At 50.5% G+C, this 21553-nt stretch overlaps 1 protein-coding gene and 1 long non-coding RNA gene across 2 annotated transcripts in view; both read right to left on the reverse strand.

The window, feature by feature from the left end:
* Positions 1–1999: 1999 nt before the first annotated feature.
* Positions 2000–21553, reverse strand: part of LOC123440764 (serine/threonine-protein kinase TOR) — a 47300-nt gene continuing 27746 nt past the window's right edge. Inside the window, exons 38-59 of the mRNA XM_045117316.1 lie at positions 20331–20399; positions 20150–20260; positions 19926–20066; positions 19712–19840; positions 19459–19624; positions 19170–19384; positions 17637–17843; positions 9901–10014; positions 9636–9827; positions 9313–9393; positions 9159–9233; positions 9015–9081; positions 8411–8571; positions 7670–7843; positions 7446–7574; positions 7263–7346; positions 7122–7183; positions 6961–7033; positions 6672–6806; positions 2892–3065; positions 2542–2807; positions 2000–2246 (exon numbers count right to left, since the gene is read on the reverse strand). Coding sequence (XP_044973251.1) covers positions 2228–2246; positions 2542–2807; positions 2892–3065; positions 6672–6806; positions 6961–7033; positions 7122–7183; positions 7263–7346; positions 7446–7574; positions 7670–7843; positions 8411–8571; positions 9015–9081; positions 9159–9233; positions 9313–9393; positions 9636–9827; positions 9901–10014; positions 17637–17843; positions 19170–19384; positions 19459–19624; positions 19712–19840; positions 19926–20066; positions 20150–20260; positions 20331–20399 — 2844 coding nt within the window. The 3' untranslated portion in view covers positions 2000–2227. The remainder of the gene's footprint in view (positions 2247–2541; positions 2808–2891; positions 3066–6671; positions 6807–6960; positions 7034–7121; positions 7184–7262; positions 7347–7445; positions 7575–7669; positions 7844–8410; positions 8572–9014; positions 9082–9158; positions 9234–9312; positions 9394–9635; positions 9828–9900; positions 10015–17636; positions 17844–19169; positions 19385–19458; positions 19625–19711; positions 19841–19925; positions 20067–20149; positions 20261–20330; positions 20400–21553) is intronic.
* LOC123440775 lies at positions 3929–6005 on the reverse strand. The gene is made up of 2 exons (XR_006630359.1): positions 4489–6005; positions 3929–4261 (listed from the first exon to the last, which is right to left on the reverse strand). It is a non-coding gene; the product is annotated as an uncharacterized LOC123440775 (long non-coding RNA).

Here is a 21553-nt window from a genome sequence, read left to right on the forward strand (position 1 = left end):
GGTGCCCATTGACCTCGTAGTTAATCGGAGGAGCATGACCTTCAACAAGCTTGGCAAAGACATTCGAGCACTGCAGTACATTGATGTCATATGTGGTCATGTGTGGCCACTGTCTCAAGTACCACACTGCAACCTCCTTTGACGCCTTTGTACATCCCCTGCCAAGCAAATGGACAGTTTTTCCATTTCCAACCTCCATTAACGCCGCAAATGCCTCCTCGTTGTCGGAGTCCATCGCCCACACAAATTGTCGAACTCCTGGCGGGCGCGGCGGGCACACAGTCGCGTGCATGCCCGGAGCGCCGGAAAAACTCACCAAGAAGCAGGGGCGAAGCGCGGTGAACCCTCCCTTCGTCGACGGGGAGATGGCCTTTGTAGTGGCTGTAGATAGGTGGGCGGCGCCAGGATCGTCACGGCAGCAAAAGATGTAGTGCGCGAGGGGCGGATCTAGAGGAGAAAAAACCTTTTTTTCGCCTGACGCGCAAGGGGGGGTGTGACGCGCCGTTTTTCCTTTCGCCGACGCCCCCAACGCGCTGGGTTCGGCCTGGAACCGTTTGGGCCAATTTCGGTCCTAACTGGCGAAAAACAGGCTCGTGGGACGCGTGACTGGGCCGTTTTTCCCCGTTGGCAACAAAAAATGACCTTGGGGGCCTGTTGGGGGCACGGCTGGAGATGCTCTAAGGATTCGCACAAAGACACTATCAGGATCCACTTTTAGCAGGGAAGAGAATTGCATTTCAGCTCAAATATTTCATCTTTATGAGGAAGTGTAGAACTGTAGAGAAATAAACTCACAAACTTTGACCAGCTCAATAATAATTAGAGCCATCACAGCTTCTTTTTCTCTGGTTAACCTCAACCAGCTCAACAACTAGAGGTATCACAACCTCTATTCACATGCAACTACTCCCAATCTTGTGAAAAAGCTCCTAAGGCTTTGAACAATGCAAAATACTTAGTAAAATAAGCCGAGTTTTTCTTATGCTAGTGCTTACATATATAGAAGGGGTGCCTAATTAATCATGCATAAGTTTATTTTTCTAAGCACCTTCTCTAAGCATCTTACATTGTACAAGGCTCAACATTTGCAACAATAATTCCATATAACATAAAAGGGCCAATGATAGCTTTCATTAGCAAATGTGATTAGAGAAAATACTGCACACATTGGGATACAACACGTTCATTGAAAAAGAAAAGGATACAACAAGGAATGGAGCATTTTGGAGGCCTGGCTGCCTGGAGGCCGTAATCCCGGTCGATGATTGTTACGTTGGAATCCATGGCTTCTGGCTTTTCAGTGATATACGGTAGCTACTTTGTAGGAATACATCGATGCCATTCTCTGCAGTTATTGATTTGTGCGTGCCCCCCATATAGGCCGGTGCTTGGATGAACATGATGTTCTGCGTGGACTGTTTTGAATATGACCTGGTACATCAATAAATGAATTAGATGGGCCCACGTGCGCAGGCAGGTATGTGTGTTCGGCTCGTCGACCCCTACCTCTAGCACACCAGAAACAGAGGTGCTTTCGCCATGGATGTCCTGAAGTTCTTCAACGATTGCTCTCGATGCATGATAATGCTCCATCGGATTTGATTGTGTGTTCTCCTTACACTAGCGGGGTTGTTCTTGGTCTGGATGGCAATGCTTTGGGTTGGTGATTTTTCCTTTTTTGCTCACCTAAGAACAGATCTGACTGGTTGTTGCTTTTGTGTTTGGGCAGATTTGTCCTTGTTTGGACGGCCGGGTTGTCCTACGAACTAGAGATGCTGGCGCGCAGTGAATAAAACTGCTGGGGTCCAACATGGATTGATTTCTTCTGAGTCAAGAAGATACACGCTCCAGGACGAAGCAGACCAGCAGACGGAGGAAACAACCGTGACCGAATCCCGCCGTTCCTGAACTCCTCTCACTGCATGGACGGGATGAGCGAGGCGATGGAGCGTGTTAACAACCCATCAAGGGGGCGTCACAGTACATGGGGGCGTCACAGTACATGGAATAACACTGCATAAATTCAGAATACGGCGTGGTGTAAAAATGTGTCAGATGAAATACGGTTGGATAATATGGCGCTGCAGCTGATCCACAGGAATACCAACGAGCCAGATAACGGCCTGCATTGTGCTCGGCCTCCAAATGGCATTTTCGTACAAGCTACCTACCTACCTATGTAATACACCTTATTTACAGTATGTACAGAGATCTGCTTTGCTGGAGTTCACCAAAAAGGGCACCACCTGTCAAACAGAATACATACAGTGAGACGTGGCAAAACTCAAATGGTTAACTAACACAAAGTTGCTAAAACCAGATGGAAAATACAAATATACTCTTAGTTTCTTATGCACCTATTACTGTCTTTTTTTGCATATAAGGTTTTGCTTTTTCACTTTCTAAAATGCTATACTAGTGCAATACGAAATTTGTAGTTTTTTTTCCCGTATGTGCAACATCTCATGAAAAGGTGCATATTGTACCGAAGAGCATAAGGTCCATGTATAAGAATATCAATTGTAAAATAACAATGCATACCCGACATAGTTCTGGCACAAATTTTCATGCGAAGTCGCTTGAAGTATAAGCTTCTGAACCTGAACCTTCACGGATAATCCAGGTTCTACCTCCCGAGCATCTACGGAGGCTAAATGTTCACTGCCATGTTGACTGGAGCCACCACCTCCTGACAATGTCGATCCAGAAGAAAAGTCACGCCCTGTTAGCTTGTGACTCATCCGTGCCATGACAGCCACAGCACGCTCGTTTAAAACCTCATTAGCATCACCGAGTTGATTGACCGCCTGCATGAACGACATAAATGGTCACCACTATAGGGACGTGGTTACGACAGTACAATACAATCAAGCATGAGAAGAGGACGCAACCTGTAGCAGTTCCTTCTCGCGTGCTCCCCTAGGAGGTTGCATGAGCTCTTCACTAGGAGCAGCTTCTTCACTGCTAACCACTGTATGAGTATGAGCATTTCCATAGTTTGAAACTTGAGGAACTTCATTGAAATTGAACAAACGCCAATTGATCAGCGGGTCATGTACAAATGCCTGAAAACAAATACTAAATTAGAATATCACCAAACATACTGGTTTAGGTACAAGAGATGAAGCATGAAGGAGCAGAATAGTTTGAGGAAAAATGTATAAGTAGCCATTAGTGGAGCCGGCAACTATGGGCAGCTGCACAGGGTCGCCAGAGTGACGACCCGCTGAGCTAGACGCGTGCATGTGCAGTTTGCTTTGCCCACGCAAAAGCTTCTTGGACTCATTAATCCATGCACAAAGCGTCAATTTTGTCCACGAGGGCACATGCAATATGTTGACCTGCTTTCCTCCCAAGAGCCTCCGTCTGACATTTAATTTCTCCACTTTCTCCACCGTTGGTATATGCAGTATGCAGCACCGAAAAAGATGCAAGTATTTCAGCAAGTGGACGACACAGGAGAACTTGAGTTGTTTTTGACCAGCAGATCCAACGTCACAATCCGGAGGTGGCGGTGGTGATGGTGCCAAGTTTGTTTTGGTCTGAACGGTGCGACAACAAAGCTGCAGTTCCACTGCCTATCTCGCAAGGGGTGTATCCCTCGCCACAGTGCGTTGAACGATCTAAAAATTTCACCTATTGGGGTGGTGGGCAACTCATGTGGCTCTCGAAAACCTTTGAGCTAGTACAGCTTGTGCAAGTTCTGTCTTCTGCAATGTTTTCACCGGAGACACGGAGATGCAAAAGATGAAAAAAAATGCTCAAGTCATGGTGCTGTCGGCTCTTCCCACTCTCTGCCACCAGCCTCCTGTAGTCTTGAGGTCCTGCTTCCTCCCAGCCTGCTGCCATGGCGCGTCCCAACTTCACCTTCCCAACACAGCTGCTTAGCTAACCATGACGACCTCAGTGGACATGAAGCTTTTTTTTCTTTTATGAGATAAAGCAAGCTGCTGTGATGCCATATTCTCCTCTCATTTCTTAATCTTATTTAGTCATTTTGGTCTAACAAAAAACCAAACCAAAGTGTTCGGTTAACCAAACTTTTGGCTCCCAATAACTGACAGGCAAATTTGGCTGTTGGTTAAAATAAACAAAATAATTGTAAACACAAGAAACCAAACCAAAAAAACCGGAGAACCAAATGTTCGCCCCTACTTTGAATTACCTTAAACAAAATAATTGTAAACACAAGAAACCAAACCAAAAAAAACGGAGATCGCGTTCTTCTGCCGCCTGGTGCAGGGTACCATCGGTCACGGACCTGCCACAGTCCGCCCACCCCTGGCCTTGGCTTTGCCATAGAGGAGACAGGCAGCACGCAGGTACCCGCTAAGCCTTTGATTGGCTGGTCAATGAGGCGGCATCGGGCGGACATTTCCACGGCGGTCCTAGACCGATCCTTGGCCAAGGCCAACACAAGGTTCGGGTTCATAGGACCCAGTCCAGCGCGACGTTGGACGTGGCGAATGCCTACCATCGGTCATGGACCTGCCACAGTCCGCCCACCCCTGGCCTTGGCTTTGCCATAGAGGAGACAGGCAGCACGCAGGTACCCGCTAAGCCTTTGATTGGCTGGTCACTGAGGCGGCATCGGGCGGACATTTCCACGGCGGTCCTAGACCGATCCTTGGCCAAGGCCAACACAAGGTTCGGGTTCATAGGACCCAGTCCGGCGCGACGTTGGACGTGGCGAACGCCTACCATCGGTCATGGACCTGCCACAGTCCGCCCACCCCTGGCCTTGGCTTTGCCATAGAGGAGACAGGCAGCACGCAGGTACCCGCTAAGCCTTTGATTGGCTGGTCACTGAGGCGGCATCGGGCGGACATTTCCACGGCGGTCCTAGACCGATCCTTGGTCAAGGCCAACACAAGGTTTGGGTTCATATGACCCAGTCCGGCGCGACGTCGGACGTGGCGAACGCCGCCTGCCGCGCCTGCTTGGCAGCCGCTCTGTATGTGCACGAGGACGAGGAGCCGCCGCCGCGTCCGAAGTAGTGGGGGATGCGATCGCGCATGTTGGCAACGGTGTTGCCGAGCTCTTCCTTCATCGGGCGCCACCACCTCTCCTTGCCGCGCCAGAAATGGAATAACGGGGACCCCAGCTGGAAGCAGCCAAACATGTTGCGCAGCGACGACAATGGCTCCTTCATTGGATGCCGCAATTGCGTGGCTTCTTCTACTTGACGTGACGGTGAGGGCGGCACCCTCGAGCTGGACCTCCAGCTACACCTGGCACTCCTAGACCATCGAGGTGGCCTCCGCGATGAGGGACGGCTGTTGCTGCTTCGTCGACGTCGCGGTGAACGATGACAACCATGGGAGACCGTGCAGCGGCGCCACGATCCGGAGGGAGATCCACCAACCGACGCCGAGAACCAACCGCCATGATCCGGCAGGCGGACCGACGCCGCTTCAATGCGGCTCAGCGACCGGAGTAGACTTCTCAATCGTCATGCGTCAACATTGAAGCGGTGCAGCCCTCCCATCCGGTCATGTCGGTCTGACCGGCAGCGTCAGGTCACGTCCGCTCTAGAGCAGCATGAATGTACGAAGAACGTTCGCAGGCAAGACACACGGCGACGACTTCGGGTTGGGCCGCACAATCGGATGCGTACAAAAGGAACGTCCAGACACCTGCAAACCTCCGCCCGGTTTGGAGGAATCCGGACGCGGACATTTGCGAGACGGTGCTGGATGGCGGCAAAAATCATGTGGGGGAGCATGTCTGGACTTTTTGGGGGCGGATTGGGGTACGCTGTTGGAGATGCCCTAAAATCAGATAAGGGTGTAAAGTGGACTGTTTAAAAGCTCAGGGCAACCTGGGCTCATCATGCTATACTCGCGGGGAAGGAAAAACAAGCAGTTTAAAGTGTTAGGACGAAATGTGGACTCTGTTACACTATATGTGGATTGACTAGCCCTTTCTATCAGTTCGGACTTTTGGTTGCGTTGGCTAGTGCATGAAGCTTAACATGGTATCGGAGCTAAGGTCTTGAGTTCAAGTCCTGGCTTTCGCAATTTATCAAAAATCGCTGGTAGCCCCCCTTTGTGTCCATGTAGAGGCCTCTTGAGTCATACGTGAGCTTCGCGCGCCGTCGCTTTTTTCCGGTTGCACGTGTTGACTTGTCTTCCCCGTCACACATGAGAGGGGGTGTTACACTATATGTGGATTGCCTAGCCCTTTCTATCAGTTCGGACTTTTGGTTGCGTTGGCTGTGCATGAAGCTTAACAGACTTGAGGCAAGCTTAGGGCCTAAAAAAGCAGGGACTGATCATGTATACTCGCAGGGAAGGAAAAAACAAACAGTTTAAAGTGTTAGGACGAAATGTGGACTCGAGGCAGGGTCTAAAAAAGCAGATTCTTTTTATTTCAATATTTAAATACTCACTCCATCTCATAATATAGTGCGAGTTGGTATCGTAAAAGTCAAGCTTTACAAACTTTTGACCTATTTTATAGAAAAAAAATATCTATATGTATAATACCAAATATACATCATATGAAAATATATTTCATGATGAATCCAAGGGTATTGATTTGGCATTCTTTATATACTGGGTCAAAATTTGACTTTAAAAAAATACAATAAGCACTATATTTTGGGACAGGGGGAGTATATAATATTGGCCAGGCAAGGTGCTACAGGCTATAGAATGTGTATTACTTACCTCCATCATAGCCATGACGCTGTCCTTGTTTGTTCGAAGGACTTGCATCACATTTTCACAAGTTGTTCTGAAAGTACCCTCGATACCACTAACTTCCATAGCTTTAACGAGCATTCTAGTCAAACGGAATGGTACCTACACCATGCATACAAAATGCGGAAGTGTAGTAAAAAAAGTTAAAATGACACATTCAATAACAGTTACAATACGAGACAAGATTCAACTAAACGATAGCATCAACCTATCAGGTGATTGGCAAGGAATAAAGCCCACAACACGGCCTACTTACTTTTTCAGGGAACTTTTCTCGATTCATTGATGCCTCAAAACAATCTCCAAAGTCAATGTGCAAAATTTTCCCACTGAAGCAAAAAATTACTATTAGGCCTCTAGACAACAGAACAAATTCACAACATTACATATGGTTACTTCAAGCTTCGCAGAAATTACCTAAAACGATCCAACATAAGATTGCTTGGATGCCGATCTCCTAACCCAAGCAAATAGCCAGCCTGCAAAATTACATTTTCACCATCTTAAGTCAAAAGGAATATTTCATACGAAAACACATATCATAGCAGTAATTCATACCATGCTCATAACAGCCAGGCTTCTTGTATAATTTGTACGCCGCTCAAGCCATACTTCGGATGTTCGACTTTTCAGCCAGAGAACCTATCACAATTTTGTTGAGGTAGATTAAATATTGTCACCAGAAAGCATCAAAATCAGCGAGCTTTTTTCATAGTGCAGTGACTAGAGACAGCATAGTACCTTTGCAAGGTCATTTCCTTCGGTATTCTGCAGAGCATGCTGAAATACTTCCACCTTCGCGATGAGGGGTAAGTGGTCATAATCAGGTGCAAACGCCAACATAAGTCTGTGCTCTTGATTTAAGAAAATCTGAACAAAGAAGAGGGGAATTAATTGAGAAATGACATCAAGCAGAACATGTTTATCTTCTTTCAGAAGGAAACAAATTATTGAGGCAGACTAACCTTCCTTGCATCTCTGTATTCACGGATCAGAGCATGAAGCGTGTCACAATTAGGTACCCATCCAATTAATCCACTGTTAGGAGACAAGGGAATAACAGCATATCTTTGGATCGACAAATCTTTCTCTGATGTTTTCCTTGAGTTCTCCAGGAGAGTATTCACCAGACCAAAAAGCTAAGTATAGAGGAAAGATATTTAGATACATATTTTTTGTTGGTAGCTTGTAATATCTAGAGGCTATTTCAGCTTGCGAGGACACCACCAGATTAACAGATTATGCCCATGTTAATTGCATGAATGCCAGAGAGGGGCTCCAGCTTATCAACAGTACATCAGTATTATCAGGCCCTCAAGAACAATTTGTTAACTAAGCGTTCGTCTGAGTTCATCCTGTGCATCACTATGTAAGATCAGGCTACTTAACTAAGCATGGGCATGGGAACAGTTTTTGTTTTGGACTCGTGGTGTTTTTCAAGCTTTCTATTTCAGATCAAGATACGGAAAAGAAGATGGCCTCAGGTGAAACAAATAAAGATATAATGATGAGGAATCGGTTACGGTTCAGATGGTAAACCACAAGGGTGCAGGAAAAACAAAGAGCTGGCCTCAGGTAAGGGGACAGTGGAGGACAAAACTATTCATGGGCACAACATATAAAAATATGCTTGCTAATCTGTGCTCTATTGCTACCAAAACAATAGTCAAAACAGCGTGAAAAAGACTTGCAATTTAGATACAAACCTGCATAACGCGTTCATCTTGCCTTAAATCTTCATGACCTTTAAGCAAGAATGCATAATCCTCGCCATCACTTCCATGAATTGTCAGTTTCCTCGGTCTTTGTTTGGATGTAATAACAATCAATTGCGGAACAAAATACTCAATAGTCACTAGTGGTGAATCTGGAAGCAAAGTTTAATTCTTAATGTCAGAATTCTAAGTCAATTTAACAATCAATTGCAGAACTCAATACTGGTGAATATGGAAGCAAAGTTTAATTCTTAATGTCAGCATTCTTATACAACCAAATGAAAGGCACGTTTCTCAAAAGATCTAAATAAATTGTCTTATTGTTGCCATCACTCAACATTTTATTGCATGGTTCCAGTAGGGACCTATCATATACAGACAAGGGATGTTCATGAGATAACACAAACTAGTGGATAATTAAAATGTTGGGGGTACTTGGTACAAATAACCCATGTATGCTACAAATAACCCATCTCACAATTGTGAAGATCTTTTGGAGTTCTGTAGAATTGGTAAGGCAAAAGAAAAGAGTACTAGGTTCCGTAAAAAGTAGAGAACTAAAATTTTAAATAAATGATATAACCCTGTAGAATACCTGCAGAATAAGTTCCTGGTACAGCAAGCTCCAACTTTCGACACTTGAGCAGCTCAGGTGAAACAGACTGAAAGAGACATCAAATGTTCAATCAAGGAGCCAAAGGAAACAAACTGCAGGGAAACAATCATATAACATGCTTACATGCAAATCAAGAGTTGTAAGACTTGGAAGCTGTTTGTCGATTCTTCTGAAAACATGGTAATACAAATCCCATGCCTAAAGAACACAGAAGTCATCCTCAGCAGTACTCAAGAAAACACAATAAAGAAATTATTGTATTGACACTCTTATATACCTTAGTTAGCTCAGCATCCTCTCCAGTAGCGCGATATTTTAAGCAGCATTCATGGGCTTCAAGTAATTCATGTCCATAGGCCTGGATAAGTTTCAATAGCATAAGCTATTAAACACTAACAAAACAAACTGAATTTGATGTTCAATGTCAAGTTGATAATTCAATAGGGTGAAGGCACCAAAAGATTTACTGTATAAAACACACCAAGATATAAGGACAAAATGCATTTTCATGAAAAGTAACCCAAACATTAGCAAGAGAAATATATTTGTGTAACGATATAGTGTGGTGGGGACTGGAGGTAAGTTTGGTGATGACACTACCTGAATGAAAGTGTTCTCTTTTATTGTCTCAGGCCCTCTCTCAAGCATTGCATGCAATGGCTCCAGTACCGCAAGCATTCCATCAATATTGTGCTCACCAAAATACATCCTGCTAGCTTCCTCGAGAGCTTCATGCCACATCTCATGCCACAAAATGGCAACTCGTATCAGTTCCTTTGAAACAAGCTGCGCCTGGAGCAACCAACATCAACAGTCAGGAGTGCTATGTGTCTTCCTTAGAAGCTTAACATATACTGATGCTAACCTGATCAACAAGGCCTCCACTATGCTGGCGGATCTTATCAACGACCTCCTGTGCTGCACGTTGCCTTAATATACTTATTGATTTGCAAGCAACCAAAAGAGGATACATCAATGCCTGGTAAAAAATGTCAAAGGAATTGGCAAAACTAAATTAGAATAATCCAACATAGTTTAAAAAAAAGGTCATCCTTTCAGTTGGATAATGGCCAGTTATCAGTCAAACTAGTTCCAACAAGTATGGATGGTACACAGCAGTATTCAGGTACATAGGTTTTATTTCAAACAAACGAAGGAACTAAAAAGCCAAGGAAATTTGAAAATTTTGGAAAGACATAAAAGGAGAATATAGTTATTGGGGTGTAGTTTGTGTGAACAGCAGGGGTTTCAGGAAATCGGTAGGGAGCTACTCCGTACATGGGCTCTTTGAATGTAGTGTAGCCAAGGTTGACAACAAGGAAGAAAGTGCCCTTCCAGATGGTCCAGTGCTCTAGCCCGCTAGCCTGACTGCTGCGCCGCGCCGCCAACGCCGCCTCCGTCCCCGCCGGCCGGACCTCCCCCGCGGCCCTCCCCTCCCGCGACATGACTCCAGTGGGGGCTGACCCTGTCGACCGCCGCGAGACCCTCTCCGGCGAGCGTGTCTCCTACGGGGACCGCTGGTCGAGCTCGGAGAGCGAGTCCTCAGCGCGCTCGTACCGCCCTCGCCTCCGGCCGCCTGGCGCCTGCAGCCCGTACACCCGCCAAGGAGCGCCTCGGACCCCGCTCGGAGGTTCATCGCGTCTCGGGCGGCCCTGTGCTCGACGCCGACGGCTTCCAACAGCCTCGTCGCAGAGAACGGCCCCGTCGCCCGCGTCGCGTTGCGCCGGCCGCGCCTTCGCCTGCGCGCCGCCGCAGCCCCTCCCCGGAGGAGCTCGCGGGCCTCTGCTTCCGGTGCCTTGATCACCGCCACTGCGTCAGGGACTGCCCCAACGACATCCGCTGCCGCCGCTGTCTCGCCTCTGGCCACGCCTCCCGCGACTGCGATGGTCGGCGACCCGCGGCGCCCCAACGCTCCCAGCGCGCCGCCGGGGACCAGCAGCCCAAGCCCCCTCGCGGTGCCCCTGCCAGGGCGTCCCCCCCCGACGACGCGCTTGCCCGCTCCGATCCCCACCGCTGTAGCCCCTCCCCTGCAGCGGCCTCGCCAACCCGATGATGCCCCCGCCCGCGTGTTCCTGGCCCAGACAGAAGAAATGGACGAGGCGGAGCTGGTGCTCGGCCGCGCAATGGTGGCCACCGTCACGGGCACTCGGCCATCTGTGTCCCTGATCGAGGTGTCCGAGCTCGTCATGTCCTCTCTGGAGCTGGAGGAGGGAGACTTCTCGGTCCATCAGCATCACCCGGAGGACTTCCTGATTCTCTTCTCCTCCCTCGCAACCATGAGAAGGTTCCGCGGCGAGCACTTCCTCAGCTCGCCGCGCTTTGCCCTGTCCCTTCGGCCCTGGTGCAAGCTTGCCCACGCCGGCGCTGGCGAGCTCGAGTACCGCGTCGAGCTGGAGATCCGCGGCATCCCCGCCCACGCCTGGCTGCTCTCCACGGCGGAGCACGTGCTGGGTGGCAGCTGCTGGATCGAGCGCCTGCACCCCCGTACGCGTTCCCGCGAGGACATGGCCGTCTTCCGCGTCACCGGGCGCGCCCACGACCCGGCTGACATCCGGCGCGCCGCCACCCAGGAGATCATTGAGCAGCTGCCCGGCCGTGTCCCGTCGGAGGCGCCAGACATCCGAACGCTCACCTTCCCCGTCTCCATTGCTCTCACTAAGGCGGAGCTGATCAGGGCTGCTCCGGCTATCGCCCAGGACGCTGCGGGCAGCGCCGGAGACGGTGAGGACGGTGGCGCAGACGGCCGGCATGGCCCCGGCAATGGGCACGGTCACGGTCCTGGTCCGGGGCTCGAGCGCGCTCGCCGGCGTGGTCGCAAACGCCGTCGTACGGCGGAGGCGCAGAACGGCTGGGCCGATGGTATGGCAGTGGACGCGCTCGCGCACGCACGTGGCCGCTCCGGCCGTGCAGACGGCGCCGGCGTGGTGGCTCCCTGGCCATACCCGGCCGCGTCGCGGCAGGGGCTGTGCCCCAAGCGGGCTGGCATGCTGACCTGGCCCGGTCAGCAGGGCCCAGCACACCTCGTCACGGCGTCAGAAGAGGACACCAGCAGACGCGCGTCGTGACGCCCAAAGCGTCTTTGTCGGCGGGCCCCTCGCGCAAAGTGGCGAGCACAGGCGTGGAGGACGGTTCGGCCGTTCGCTTTGGGACAGTTGGCACTCCCCCGTTCGCTGCTCAGGGCCACGATGCGGCAGGGGCGTCGACGTCGCGCACGACCGAAGCAGATACGGACGGGCCCGCTTCTGCAGCAGCTGATCCTATGCCCTGTCGGGATCGGTGCCTGCTGCGCCTGGGGCCCGCCGAGCAGCGCGTGAGGTCGCCGCCTGCACCCCGGTCGGGGCAAATCGAGCCGATCCCATCCCTCGCCGCTGCCACACCAACAAAGGCCCCCTTTGACCAACCCCCTCGGCTAATTTCGCGCGCCTTTGAGGAAAGGGCGGGACGCGCATCGCCCTCCCCCGCCAGCCCTGCTGACGCCGCCCCGTCCCTACCAGCCTGCTCTCTGGAGGCGGGGCCCGCGGCTGTCGTGACCACCATCGCCGCGCCAGCGCCTTTGGATGCCGCTGGGACCAAGTCCTCTGGGCTGGTGGCTGACGTCGCTGTTGCTGGGACGCTAGCCGAGGATCACCTGCCCGTTGGGGCCACGCCTGCTCCTGCAGAGGCGCACACAGCAGAAGAAATGCCCTCGCCCGATGGCCCGCCTGTTGTTCGGTCTGTGGTGCCCTTGGACGCACAACAACAGCAGGGACCAGGAGTGGATCCCCCCCGCGGTCGCGGCCACATCTCCATCCTGCCGAGGCCTGCCTGCCAGCCGGACCCGGGGGCGATTCCCATCAGCAACCGGACGCAGCCTTTGATGCCAGGGCGCTTTGCATCGCCGCCGCTTACTCTGCAGAGACGCCGACCCTGTGTAGCCACTGGACAGACATGGACGCTGGGGGCATTCCTGTCCGCAGCCACTAAGCAGCTTGATGCAATGCTGCCATCTCCCGGGAAACGCCAGCGGCCCCCTCTCAACTTCAGTCCCAGGAGGGGGCATTCCGCCGCCGTCGTCGCTCCGGCACCCGCGGCCTGCACTACGGACAGGAGGGCGGTGGTGCAGATTCTACGCACTCTCGGGATCGTCGGCGCGAATCAGCAGATCACCCCCGTCGAGATGAAAGCATATGACGACATGTTCGCCGCGCCGATCAAGCTTCCGGCGCTGCAGGCTATAGCCGCTCTTGTAGACCGTGCGATCCCTGCAGGCCTGTCTATGCCGGTTGGTGATGCCATGGCATGCGCGCGCTAGTCTGGTGGTGCCTGTAGTCGACCTCGCGCTCATGTATCCAGGACCCCAGATAGTGGTTTGGAATGTCAGGGGCTTGAACTCGCGCGCTAGGCGCTGCGCCATCCGCTCACTGATATGTACCACCAGTGCGTCCATTGTATGCCTCCAGGAAACTAAAATGACGTTGGTCTGCTCGTCGATTGTGCTAGACACCCTTGGATCCGAGTTTGATGGCTCTACTTATCTCCCTGCCGACGGCACCCGCGGCGGTATTCTCATCGCTTGGAAGAGTAGGGTTGTCACCATCTCCGACCCCCTATTCACCCAAAATGCGATCACAGTTAAAGTGTGCGCGCCTAGTGGTGCACCGTGGTGGCTTACCACGGTGTATGGCCCTCAAAGCGACCCCGACAAGATACTGTTCCTGCAAGAGCTGCGGGACATCCGGGCTGCTTGCCCGGGCCCTTGGATGCTATGCGGCGGTTTCAACCTCATCTACCGTGACGCGGACAAGAGCGCCGGTACCCTGAATCGCCGCATGATGGGAAGGTTTCGCCGCGCCATTAACGATCTTGCCCTGAAGGAGGTATACCTGAATGGGCGCCGCTTCACATGGTCTAATGAGCAGACCCCGCCGACGCTTGTGGACCTCGATCGGGTACTCTGCACTACGGACTGGGAGGATTACCACGGAGAGTGCCACCTCAGATGCCTTGCATCTGTCGTGTTTGATCATTGCCCCCTGCTGTTGGACTGCTCCCCCATGCCCACGGCCCACAGACGCTTCCGCTTCGAGTCTTTCTGGCCCAACCGTGATGGATTTCAGGACACGGTCGCCACAGCCTGGAGCTCCGTGCATGACCCCGACCCCTTCCAGCGGCTGGTTCGGCGTCTGCAGGCCACCGCCCGCGCCCTTACGAGTTGAAGTGCTAGGTCCACGGGCAATGTCCGGGACAAATTGGCCATATGTCGAGAGCTGATCGCCCGCTTCAACCACGCGATGGAGAGTCGCCTGCTCTCTCCGGCAGAGGACTGGCTACGCAAGCAGCTCAAGGTGGCGTACCTTGGGCTGGCTTCTCTGGAGCGCACCATCGCGCGGCAGCGCGCCCGCATCTCCTTCCTGGCCGAGGGTGACGCCAACACGAGCTTCTTCCACAAGCAGTGTACGTTCAGGCGTCAGAAAAACTGCGTGCACAGCCTCCTAGTTGACGGACATGTGCTATGTGAGCATGAGGAGATGGCCCACGTGGCATTCGCGCACTTTGACGGGCTGCTGGGCACTGCCGTGGACCGAGAGCACACTCTGGACCTCGAGCAGCTCGTCACGGCTGATGACCTTGGCAGCCTGGATGCGCCCTTCACCCCTGAGGAGATCTGGGCTGCGGTGCAGCACATGCCGGCGCATAAGGCACCAGGGCCAGACGGGTTCTCCGCAGAGTTCTTGCGGGGCCTGTTGGGGCGTTATTAGGCAGGATATCCTGGATGTCTTTGAGCAGTTATTCCTGCTTCGTGGGAGAGGGTTTGCTAAGCTCAACCAAGCCCTCCTGACCCTGCTGCCTAAGCGCGTGGATGCACAAAAGTTGGGCGACTACCGGCCTATTTGCCTGATCCACATCATGGCCAAGCTATTCGCGAAAGTTCTGTCGTTGCGCATCGCCCCCAAGCTGGACAGCCTAGTCAGCCGCAACCAGAACGCATTCATTGCCGGATGCTCCCTCCACGACAACTTCATGCTCGTTCGGCAGTCTCTCCGGATGCTTCACCACTTGGGCACCCCGTGCATCATGCTCAAGCTCGATCTCACGCGGGCTTTCGACTCCATATCCTGACCGTTCCTCTTCGAGATGTTGCGCCAATATGGGTTTGGGGACAGGTTCAGGGAGTGGATAGCCATCCTCCTTTCCTCGGCCAGCACGCGGGTCATGCTCAATGGCGTGCCTGGCCCCCCGATTTGGCACCGTCGCGGGCTGCGTCAAGGGGACTCCACATCACCACAGCTATTCGTCCTCGCTGTCGACGCGCTAGGCCGCCTCATGCATCGGGCACTCCAGGCCGGCATACTTCGGCGGCTGCACCCCCGACGTACTGTTCCGGCCGTCTCGCTATACGCCGATGACGTGATGCTGTTTTGCCATGCTGAGATGGATGAGGTGCTCGCGGTGAAGGGCATCCTAGGTATTTTCGAGGCCGCGTCGAGCTTGCAGGTCAACTATGGCAAGAGCTCGGCCACGACCCTACACGGCGACGAGGAGAGCGATGCCCTGCTGGAGGCATTGGGCTGCCAGGCGGCGAACCTGCCCATCACCTACCTGGGCATACCGCTCACCACCAGGCGACCCACACCAGCTCAGATGCAGCCGCTAGTCGATGCTGTGGCTGGCCGCCTCCCGACATGGAAAGCATGGCTCATGAACAAAGCTGGGAGGTTGGCATTGGTCAAATCGGTCCTCAGCGCGATCCCAATCCACCAGATGCTCGCCCTGGCACACTCGAAGAAGACCCTGAAGCAACTAGAGAAGATCCAGCGCGGCTTCCTCTGGGCTGGCCGTGCGGCTGCTCGGGGAGGACACTGTCACGTTAACTGGCGCGCGGTCAGTCGGCCTCTCACTGGCATCCGAGATTTGGAGCGCACTGGGCTAGCACTTCGGCTGCGGTGGCTCTGGCTATCTAGGACGGACGCCGACAGGGCCTGGAAAGGCCTGGACCTGCAGTTCTCCACTGAGGAGCTCGGCCTCTTCTATGCCTGCCGCACGGCGCTGTTCTGGGAAGACGATGGCTGCATGGGCAGTCGATCCGCGAGCTAGCACCCTTGCTGTACCTATGCATTCCCAAGAACAGGAGAAGGGAGCGGACGGTGGCGGATGGCCTCGCCGGCAACGCGTGGGCCCGAGACATCCGCGGTGTCGTGGGGCTGCAAGAGATTGGCCAATACCTGACGACATGGCAGCGCGTCACGCACACCGCCTTGTCCACCGAGCCAGACAGGCTTGTCTGGAAATGGACTGCTAATGGAGAATACTCGGCGCGATCATGCTATCAGGCCACCTTCCACGGATCCCTCGCTTGCCATTCCTGGAAGTTAATCTGGAAGGGATGGGCTCCGCCGAATGTCAAGTTTTTCCACTGGCTTGTGAACCTAGACCGATGCTGGACCCCGGACAGACTTGCCCGTCGCGGCCTACCTCACCACGCCCGATGCCTACTTTGCGACCAGGAGCCAGAGACCATTCACCACCTGCTACTGGCATGTCCCTTCGCGCGGCAAGCCTGGCACGAGGCTCTTTCCTGGCTGCGCTTACCAGCCCCCACACCGGAGCAGGATATCTCCATTCAGGACTGGTGGATTAGGGCGAGAGATGCAACACCACCATCACTCCGCAAGGCGCTGAGGTCCACCACATTGCTAGTTCCATGGATGATCTGGAAACATAGGAATGCGTGTGTATTTGATCATGCCACTCCGTCGCTCCCCGAGCTCGCGGATGGGATCAAAGATGAGATGAGATGTTGGGCTAGAGCTGGGGACAAGGGGCTTAGGGTAGTCTTGCCCCATCCTGGGATGTCCGTTGAGTTGCTTGTAATCTGTTGTAACCGTCTCCTTTGAGACTGACTTTCCCTCTTTTCAATACAAAGAAACGCACATCTCTGTGTTTTCTCGAAAAAAAAAAAGAATATAGTTATTATCACAGTGAAACAATGGAACCAGTCAGCTCCTGGCAGACAAGACCCAACGAGCAATTCACAACATACACACACAAAGCATAATGAATTCTGGAGAAAACTGAGCATGAAACAACAAACCTGAACACTAAAAAAGACAAACGGTACTACTAACCATGCAGCCACCTTATGCAACCGTTAACACAAACAAAAGACAGAAAAACTGGAGGTGAGCATGGATCAAACTAAAAATGAGGAATGCAACAAGAACCAAGCATCACTCAGTAGGTAGGGGTCTGCTGGCACCAGACCGCTCGCCAGGGCTCGACCCTGTGAGGCAAAAAATTATTCAGCGGAGTGAACCGTTTACTTGTGTTTTGGTTGTCCTTTAAATGAATGCCACTGGGCGCTAATGCCTGGTAGGTCTCATTGTTCATTCTCTACTATAAACCGACTCCTTTATTTTTTTTAGTCGTTTCTTTAGATCACCGAATAGGGAGATAGGTCGTCTTGTGTCACCTTAGTTGTTAAAGCAACAATTGTGACTCTATGACAGTCGTTATAGCAATTCAGAAACCTAGTAAATTTCACAAGAAAGAAGCACATATACTCTAGTTGAACATCCAAAAATCTTAGCTAAAGTTTATCAGCCTAAGAAGAAAAATGCGAACCTGTGGATGCCCCTTTCCAATTCGAACTAGCAATTCTTGTATCAGTTCTCTAACTATTCTATTATTTGAATGAATCCTGGCAATTATCTGGGGCAGCACAACCAACCACATTTCGATCTTGACAAGTGAAAAGCCTTTCTCCAACGCCATTTGAACCTCTGAGGTTGCCCCATGGTTGAACCAAAGAGTCAAGAGACGGAGAATATCCTACAAAAGTAAACATAATCATCTAAATATATTATTGAAAAAGCAAGGTATTAGTGAAAACAATTTTTTAGGCAGTCATCTCAAAGTGGCATAGTATTTTTTTCATGCTACCAAGATGTAGCAGAATGATTTTTTAAAGATGTAGAGGAGGACCCCCACAGTAAATTTTATTAATATAAATAGAGATATTTAAAAAAGACCCAAAGTGGTCGGACCCTTCCCCAGACCCTGTGCAAGAGAGGGGCTGTACAAAGGAGGAAAGAAAGAGCGAGGGCTGTACAAGAAGGGGCAGAAGGCAGGCAAGCACTAGGCCCTGGGAGATGGCAAGCTCATCCTTCATCCGTAAGAAAGAAGGAAGAGGGATCTCTCTTCAAACATAACAAGCAAGTGGCCCTGCTAGGGGACATGTTGCTAAAGACTTCAAAATTTCTTGGCTTTCAAATATTTCAAGCTGCAACCGTCGTGATATCAAAGAAGAAAGGCTTGTTGATCTTGAGCTTTACCCTGAAGATAACTTCTTCCATGGGAGATCGAGGCGTAAATCAAGAGCATTCCAGCACGAGGAGCTCAAGCTACATAACAAGAAGAGATGATCACGAGTTTCCAGGGTATCCAAGTTCCAGAATATACAATTAGAGCCTCCAGGAGGATTAAATTAGCGACGTTGGAGGATGCCTTTTGTATTAAGTCTATCATTTAGAAGGAGCCAGGTAAAGCCTTTAAGCTTAGGAGAGTACTTAGGGTTCCAGAGCCAAGCAGTGGGGTTGGGGGGCCTTGGTTGTGCTGAAAGTGGACTCTAGATTTTAGAAGAGAAAAAACTTGCAATCCATGAGAAAGAACAAGAATCAGCAACATCAGGGGAACAATGAAGGTTGGTCAGGAATTGCCTGAACTCGAATTCATCGAAAGCCTGGCTGGAAAGCTGAAGATGAAAAAGATGTAAGAGCTCTTGGGTAACAAGTACACCCTGGGCCGAAGCAAGATGATCAAGGGCAGAGGAGTGAAGCCTGGGAAATCTTCTCCCCAAAAGGTGATCAGACCAATTGTCACTCCAGATATTTCACGGCTGTTCATTACCAGTTAAATTTAGACCAAGTCAGAGATGCTGCTAGTCAAGAGATCCGCATACATCACCTTTCAAGACTTCTAAATATAGTAGGAAAATGGCTAAACAACATAATATTGTAATTTGAGTTTTTGCTCGTCTCAAACATTGGAAAGGGTGTAAAAGGATTTTTGAAATGCGATGGGATCAACCACTATATGAACCCTTGGCTTAAAATCAACTTCATAGAACAAAAAATAGAAAGAAAAATAAAGATTTACCTGCAGGCTATCATCGACACCTTTAGTTGTAGATGCACAAGCAATAGAGTAGAAATATCCTGTTACTGCTGCAACAACATATTTTCCTGCTATATCTGGACGGCCTCGCAAAGTATATCGGGACATGACTTCAGTGTTGAACAAAGCCCACACGTGCCATGCCTTGCCCCAGTCCTTGGCACTTAATGTGGCATTTTTGTAAGAAACCAATATTTCTGGAGAAAGAGATTCACAATTGATTGAAATAAAATTAAAGGAAAACAGTAGAAAAAACTGAAGTTTTTCGGACCGTGAATGGCATCATCATCCAATCCAGGTGACAGTGCTCTCTTCCAGCTAGCAAGTGTCAAATAGACACGGGCAATAAGTGGTACTCCAGCATTTGATATAGCACCATGGCTTACTAGCATTCCAGAGTAACTATTTGTGGCTGTTGCAATCTGCACTGACAGATCCTATCTCACCAGAAACAAGGGTACATCAGTATAAACACTTGAAGATATTAGTGCTGCCATGTATTGTCAGAGTACAAGGACAATCACCTGTAGCCTAGAAAATGCGTCCTTTCGTTTAAGCTCATCTCCAACAGCATACTGGTACTTCAGGTAAGCCAGGACTACTTGAGGATGTCCATGATACAGTGTCAACTCAGGAGAAGATTCAGGATCAAACTGCATGTGGTATAAGAAATTGTTTCTTTTATAGAGAGAATTGCAGAGTTAAATGGGCACACTAATTAATAACTACTATTTTCACCTGTAAAAGTTTGACTAAAGTAGATTTAGCCTGACTAATACGTCCACTCTTCCAGCAAAGTTTAGCAAATTTTATCCAGGTATCTCTATCTTCATTAGGAGGAAGAACCAACTCTCTAACAGCAAGTAGGGCTTGCCACACCTGAGAAAATTTTGAAGTCAACATGGAGAATAAGAACCATACAGGCTACAACACAGTATTCTTAAGCAAATACATCATATAACCTCAACGTTCCGTTTTGTTCCTTTAATGCGCTCGTTCCACATATTACGGATAAGTTCCCTTCGCCCATCAGCAATTGGACTTTCCATCGGAAGAGTACAGTAATCAATCACCTGAATTACACACCTTTTGTTAGTAAAACCGTAACTAACTTCTTCAGAACATAAACCAAAATTAGAATACCTCTTCGAGTTCTGAAAGCTGCTGAACCCGCACCATATTATTATAAGCACGCTCATAACTCTCAAGTACCTAGTAAATTGGTAACAAACAAGTATGGGTATACAGAAGACCAAAAGGGATTTGTGAGCAGTTAATAAACCCTTTTTTGACGGAAACACAGTTAACAAACTTATGAAAGTGCAGACTGTTCATCACAAGAAGGCCCCCATATAGGGCCAAACGATGAAAAAATCACACTTTTTCTTTCATATAAAAGAGAACACCAGGTATGTAAACCAATTAAATTCTTGAGATAGAATTAGAGAAACACCCTCTGAGAACAGAAAAGTGCATTGTAAGTGCTAACACGCTGGAGAAGAATAAAGACTAGTTATTGCATCTATACTTATATCCTACATAATGTATCAGTTCCAAAAGTTCCCCTCTAATTGTTACACATATACTGCTAGTCTCAGCTATAAAGCAAGATATTTTATCAGTACCAAATGCCTCTTCTTACCCCCCTACCCCATCACCCAAGACCCAAACACACCGTTTACTACCCCTTTGTTTGGGCTGCAGATTACTAAGAATCAATTGTGACTTAGATTCTGAGAATCAGCTGTGGGTGTGGATTTTGAAAATCTGAAGCTGACTGTTTGTTTACCCTGCTACCGGAAAAAGCGCAAGTGTTGTGAAATGTCCATAGCGCCCATTATGCACAAATGGTCACGAGCGAAATCTATACGTCCTCGTGAGTTGGGCAGGTAGAGCAGGAGCAGGGGGCCAGGGTGGAGCTCCCGTGCAGTACAGCAGGACCACCGACGCGGTGCAGGGGCAGCTCAGTCCGGCGGTGCAAGGGGTGGTCAGGAGCGGCGGCGGAGGCGGAGATTAGGAGCAGCACATCTCAGGTGGAGTTGTGGGACAGCGGCGCAGTGGAGCTCGTGGCCAAGTTTGGGGAGGGGCGGAGGCGCCGGATCCGCACGCCATTGAGCCGACGGGGCCGGCGAAGGTGGCGGCGGCCGAAACCTAAACAGCCATGGCGGCCTCTTTGTGCGTGTGTTCGGTTGGGAAAGAAAAGAACGAGGTGGAAGAGGACCTGTCGGTGGAGGAAATTGGGCTGGGAGTGATGGCATTTTCATCGTAATAACGGGAAGAACATCGCCTAGTTTTCAACCTGCGTAAGTGGCAGCTCGGGAATCAGCAAGATCGCTGATTCTGGCTTCCGGGTGCGTGTAGTTCAT

The sequence above is a fragment of the Hordeum vulgare genome, chromosome 1H, assembly GCF_904849725.1.
Source record: "Hordeum vulgare subsp. vulgare chromosome 1H, MorexV3_pseudomolecules_assembly, whole genome shotgun sequence".
Taxonomy (NCBI): Eukaryota; Viridiplantae; Streptophyta; class Magnoliopsida; order Poales; family Poaceae; genus Hordeum; species Hordeum vulgare.